The sequence below is a fragment of the Lupinus angustifolius genome, chromosome LG02 (assembly GCF_001865875.1).
Source record: "Lupinus angustifolius cultivar Tanjil chromosome LG02, LupAngTanjil_v1.0, whole genome shotgun sequence".
Taxonomy (NCBI): domain Eukaryota; kingdom Viridiplantae; phylum Streptophyta; class Magnoliopsida; order Fabales; family Fabaceae; genus Lupinus; species Lupinus angustifolius.
In genome coordinates this window covers 358427-364426 of record NC_032010.1, presented here as the reverse complement: position 1 = coordinate 364426, position 6000 = coordinate 358427, and the positions used below count along the sequence as shown (strand labels likewise).

The following is a 6000-nucleotide window of genomic DNA, read 5'->3' as shown; positions in this document are numbered from 1 at the left end:
TTTGTCCTTTAAGAGAGAGCAGAGCTTGGTAATATCATAATATGACTTAAATTCTCTTTTGTACTTGATTCCCGAAGGAAGGATTTGGAGTCTTCCTGCTATAACATATACATCCATTGGTAGTTTGTATAATTTTACTAAGACTCAGAGGGTGTTAGTATAATTTACTCTAATATATTTGTTTAAATGAATCAACTTATCAAGTTAACTTTTTTTTTTCTAATGGCTTATGACTTAATTTTTTAGATAAATACTCCATTAGTTCCAAAGTTTTTCATGTTTAATGTTATATATACAATTTAAGAAATTAATAAATGATATAAAAGTTGAATATATAGTTTAACTAAAATAGTTTTATTTAATACATATCAGAAACTGAATTAAAATAAAATGGAGAATTATGAATGAAAAAGATGAGTACCATATAAGGCTACAAATCTACAATTGGAAAATAAAATTTAGTATAAATATAAGAAACCGTATGATTTAAAGAAAAAACACCATAAAGTAGGGAATAACAAGATCAATAAATTGTGTGGGTAGCCTATTATTGCATTGCCTTCCATTTAGAAAGGGAAAAATATATAAACAATTTCTAAATTTTATATATTTTTATACATAATCATCATTAACTATTTTTTTCTTCTTATCCTTAAACTTTATGAGTGGGTAAATCAGTCATTGTATAAATATGTTTTTAAAGAGTATAATATCTATAGTTGACAGTATAAATTTTTTTGTACAGTTAGCGTATTATTCACCATTTATTTGCATTATTTTTATTTAAGAGTCAATGATTATTAAAAATGGATGATGAATGATGTAATGACAATGTAAAAAACTCTTGCACTATCAATATATAATTTTTTTTCTCATTTTGAAATTACTAATAGTTCAATAAGTAAATCACTACAATTAAACTCTCAATGTAAGCAATGTAAAGACAGATTAGCCAATATTGATATTTGGAAGAATATGTCATCAAAAGTTAAAGTTATATATATATATATATATACAATCTCAACTATTCATTTTTTTTAAATCTAATGGGACAAATTGGTGAAACTTAAAAGTTATTTATAATTTATCTTTTTCTCTCTCATCAGTTATTGTACTCACCAATTTGATATGTTAGATTTAGAAATGAATGAATCAAATTAAGTGTAAACAGATCTCTCATATATATATATATATAAGAGTTAAAAATAGTTAATACAAATTGAAAAAAAAATGATAAGTAAATTTTAGAGTTAAAAGTAATTAATAAAATAATATTAATATATATATATATATATATTATAATTAAATAATAATAATATAATAGTCAAGGTTAAAACAAAATACATAAATTAGAAATTTTCATTATTATTAATTTATTTTTATCCTTTTGTTATATCAATTTCATTAAAAGTTAAAAAGGGGAATGAGGAAGAAAAAAAATGCTTTTATTGAGTTTTCTCAAAAAACAAAATTATCTCAGTCTTCTCTAATTGTCCTATTTTCTCCAGCTACTAATTTGGTAGCTAACAAACAACAAAACATCTGTTTTTTTGGTAAATCTTACCAAATCAGGGGTTAGGGTTTTATAATTCACCGTCTCCTTCTTATTCTCCACATCAGACCAAATTTTACTGATCGATTTCCCCTATTCCCAAATTGAGTTGTTAGAATGGAAGAAGACTCAGTAAACGGCAACTCAAGCAGTTCCAAAACGACACAAGAGCTTGCAATTGAAGGACAGAAGTACCTTGAAGAAACCACAGAATACGCGTTTCAGATCCTTTCCTCTATGAACGACGAACTCTGCAACCCCGTTTTGTGGTTCACTTCTCCATCACCTTCTAATACTACATCCCCTAACCCTAATGCTCCTTCTTCAATTGGGGATGCAAATTCCGATAACTCCAACCACCACGCCAAGAGCGGCGGCGGTGGAGGTGCTGGTGGCGCTCTTGAGGAGTCTCTATTTCGGTATAAAAATGCTGTGGCTTCACTTAAGACTACTCTTTCTGCAATTCCCAATTCCCACAAGGTACCATTTTGAACCCTAGTTTTCAAACTTGGGTTAATCGTATTCTTTCTGTTTAATGAAGATTACTATGAAGCTAGAACTTTATAATGGTTTAATATGTTCCACCAAAGTTGTGAGGCTTACTTTATGACGAACCTGATATATGTCTAAGTTGCACAGTACCGGTTCTGGTACATTGCTCGTAATGGTTGTTATTCTTATCTTATTATTACAAGACTTCGTTTATGACGAACCTGGTATATTGTAGGTGGTATGCTGAATTCGGTAGTAAGGTAAAATAAAATAGTGAACCACCTGTTATGGCTGTCACCCCAACCGTATCACACCGCAATTGCAGTGTGACTCTAAATCACAATGATGCGGCCGCTCCGGCTGCAAGGCAACCACATCAGTCCGCATCAAGCCACATTGAATTCAAAAATATTTTTTTAATCGCAAAATAATTCAAATTGCAACAGCCGCAATTACAGTAACCCTTACTGCAATTTAAAACAATGTTTCCTCTTGTGTCATAGCTTTGGTGTCCCATGTTGTACCTATTCTTCCTAGTTGAAATGCAGTCTCATAAATATTGACATTTCTAATATCATCGTTACATTTGCAAAGCTTTACTTCTTTAGATGATTGTCAAAGTGGATTCCTTTCACTATGCATCATTTTTTTTTAAATTTTATAATGTTATTCTTTATTAAATTTACCTTTAGTGAATAATCTTCAAATTTTAGTTTAGTTGTTACTGGTTAGACATGCAAGAGTAATCATTCAAAAGTAGGGTGATGGTTTAATTTATATTTGGATAGACATGTTAACAGTACATCAGGTGTGGAGGATACTAAACTACAGTTTTTTGGTGATCTTGTTTGTGAAGTGCAGCAGACATTGCATCAACACAAACAGGTTTATTCTGTGGTATTCCAAAATTTATCTTTCTTTAAGTTCGATCGTTGGTTTATTCTATTTTATGTTGGTTGAGGAAATTCCAGCCCATTTCTTGTATCTACTTTTGTAACTGTAGCGATAGTATCTTATGCATGGGTTGACGCATGCATTCAACTTCTTGCTTCTTATATAGTTTTTGCCGAACATCACTATTTGCAAAACTATATTTGAAGCATCCCTGTCTATTGAAATGAATACAAATATGTATACATACTGATACGTAGAATTACCCTTTACAGCATGATCTCAAACATGCTTGGGAATCCGTGGATAAGTCCCTATTCTTTACACATATCAAACTCTTTGTTAAATTGTTACACATTCATAATATCTTCCCCTAGTACTATGCTATGTTGCATCAAAACCATCCTAACATAATGTGCAAGTTTTTCATCATGTAGCACCTCGCTCATGGTCTTGAAATATAAGGGATCTTTGATAGGTGCCATGTGACCTAGCCTGACATTAACTCTTGTTCTATGAAGGAGCCAACCCATTTCTTGTTTGAAATCCAAAGGTTGTGTCGTTTCTTCCATTTGTTTAAGGAGATAACACATTGTTGTGTGTTTTATTGTTTTGCTTAAATATTTATTGGACTACAACTTATTGTGAGTTTTTCAATATTCTTTCGTATACTAGAGCTTTTATTTCTTAGTGAAACTAACTCAGTTAATATCATAGGCAAAAGCATTTGGAAGCGGCTCAGATGCTAGCCCTGCAGATGAAGCAGAAATTGAGAAGTTGGCAGAGCAAGCCTCTTCTCTAAGAAAGGTAGGTATAATAAGGTTTACAAATCCTAACAATTGAAATTGTCGCTTTAGTCACAGATTTTCGTGGATTGGGATTCAGGTTAACACGTATTTGTCAATCATGTTTGTGAGCTACTATTAACTGAAACTAATAAAACTCTTATTATGGGTTTTAGACTTAATCTACTTGACTACTTCTGAAACAAATTAGTGTTGCAAAAAAAATAATTGTTCTAGACTCAAGTTTTGAGAGCTTATCTAGTGTTGTCTGAAAATCATGTTTTTGTGCTGTGTTAAACTTCGAACTACTGTTCATAAACACAGGAGGTTGCCAACAAGAACTTGCACCTGAAGATACTCATTGATCAACTGCGTGATCTTATTACTGATATATCAACATGGCAAAGTCCTAGTTCAACTTGAAGTCTGAGTTGAGTACTTAAATATGGAGCGGTGCCATATAGCAGAAACTTGAGTTGAGATCACAACAAAGGGTAATAATGCTTCTTGATATTTTAACTGAGTTGATCTTAATATGCTTCCATTTTCTGTACTGAAACTATGATTGGAGAGGTTGGAATGAGAATATTTTGTTTGAAAATATTTGTTCAATGGATATGTACTTTGTAGAATTTTCTTACTTCAATTTTATAAAACAATGATCAGCCAATCTTTAATACCAATTTGATGGAATCATTCATTTGACTGTTGTAAGAAATTGTGTCAAAACAGTTATCTTTTGGAGTTTCAAGAAGGATGCCTGTTTTGGATCCATCGCCAATTTTTGCAATTCGTTGTGCAGCTTTATTCTTCGCTTTATACGCTTCCCGTCTATTTATTTGGTCTCTAGGAATATTTTGTGAAGGTAGTTACCTAATTTAATGAGAAAAGTATCTTCCTCTTCCCTATGTAAGAGTTGTAACATGTAGGATAAGGAAACGAGTAGTATGTTCAAGATTTCCTATTAAAAGTCTGGCTCCCAATTGAAAGGGATAAAAGTATCACTCTAGGCTGAATAGGGACTAGACCCCACCAACTGTCCTTCCCCCTCAGTTTAAAAGAGTGTCAATTATAGACTTGATCCATTTACAAGTTCAATTTTGGAAGAGAAGGAAGGAAAAATGAAGACTTTAGAGTCATGAAATACACTTGTTGGTGCTTTCACTTAACTAACACCTTGGTCATTGCTTGGCCTCTTCGTTTGACTGTGATTCTGTCCAGAATGAGCTCAGGTTCCTTAGCATTAGGTTCATGAGTTGCAATGGAAGGAAAGATTGTAGAAGTAAGAGCTTGTCCCACATGTTTTTTAAGTTGAGAAACATGGAACACATTGTGAATTTTAGCATGATCAGGGAGTTGCACCTTGTAAGCCACTAAACCAACCTTACTGAGAATTGGGTAGGGGCCAAAACATTTGGGAGTAAGCTTTTCATTCACTCTAGCTACAACAGAAATATGTTTATAAGACCGCAATTTGATGTACAACAAGTCTCCTTCATGAAATTGTATCTCACTTCTATGCTTATCTGCCATTTGCTTCATTCTATCTTGAGCTCTTCGAAGATGGAACTTAAGCACCTTCAACATCTCTTCCCTTTTAGCCAAAATCCTATCTACCAACTGGATTTTTGATCCCCCTGGTAAATAAGGCAAATGTGATGGAGGAGGTTGACCATAAACCACTTCATAAGGAGTAGTTTGTATTGCAATGTGGAATGTAGTGTTGTACCACCATTCAGCTAAGGGCAACTAGTTTGACCACTATTGAGGCATGTCTGCACACATACATCTAGGGGTGTAAAAATTTGGTTCGGTTTGGTTTTTGATGCATTTTAGTGACCGAACCGATAAAAAATATATGGTTCGGTTCTACTCAATTAACCACAAATTTAACTATAAGAACTGAACCGAACCGCTCTTGAATAGTTCGGTTCGGTTCCACGTTTTTCCATTTATTTTTTTATAAAAAAATCTTGTATCAATTGAAAATTCAAAATATATTACAAGAGATATTGTTTATCCATAAAAGGATAAACATTACTACTATTATTATAAAAAATTATGAATCATATATAACAATACAATTCATGATTAGTAATATATATATCAATTAGTAAAATATATAATAGTTACATTTATAACCTTACATTTCAGTTAGTAATACATGTAACAATACATGTATAACAATATATGATATATGTTGGTTTCAAACTCAATATCACATAAGTTGAAAAATATGTTTCAAATCATAAGATACTAAGAAACAATTTAGTAACATAT

The 6000-nt window shown here is 31.9% G+C and overlaps 1 protein-coding gene across 2 annotated transcripts; it reads left to right on the top strand.

The window, feature by feature from the left end:
• LOC109329765 (mediator of RNA polymerase II transcription subunit 30) lies at window positions 1502–4655 on the top strand. Of its 2 annotated transcripts, XM_019563569.1 has the most exons (3): window positions 1508–2032; window positions 3653–3742; window positions 4045–4655. In XM_019563569.1, the coding sequence occupies exons 1-3, from the start codon at window positions 1670–1672 to the stop codon at window positions 4141–4143; spliced, it is 552 nt and encodes a 183-aa protein (XP_019419114.1). In that variant the 5' UTR covers window positions 1508–1669; the 3' UTR covers window positions 4144–4655. The 2 variants fall into 2 exon arrangements, with proteins under 2 accessions (XP_019419123.1, XP_019419114.1); XM_019563578.1 differs by lacking the exons at window positions 3653–3742; window positions 4045–4655 and adding an exon at window positions 3211–3646 and having other exon boundaries at window positions 1502–2032.

Bases quoted from the DNA above. Each gene is read 5' to 3' on its own strand.
- LOC109329765 (XM_019563569.1), top strand. From the start codon at position 1,670: ATGGAAGAAGACTCAGTAAACGGCAACTCAAGCAGTTCCAAAACGACA. The intron at 2,033-3,652 runs GTACCATTTTGA...TTAATATCATAG, and splicing joins CAATTCCCAATTCCCACAAG to GCAAAAGCATTTGGAAGCGG. The intron at 3,743-4,044 runs GTAGGTATAATA...TCATAAACACAG, and splicing joins AAGCCTCTTCTCTAAGAAAG to GAGGTTGCCAACAAGAACTT.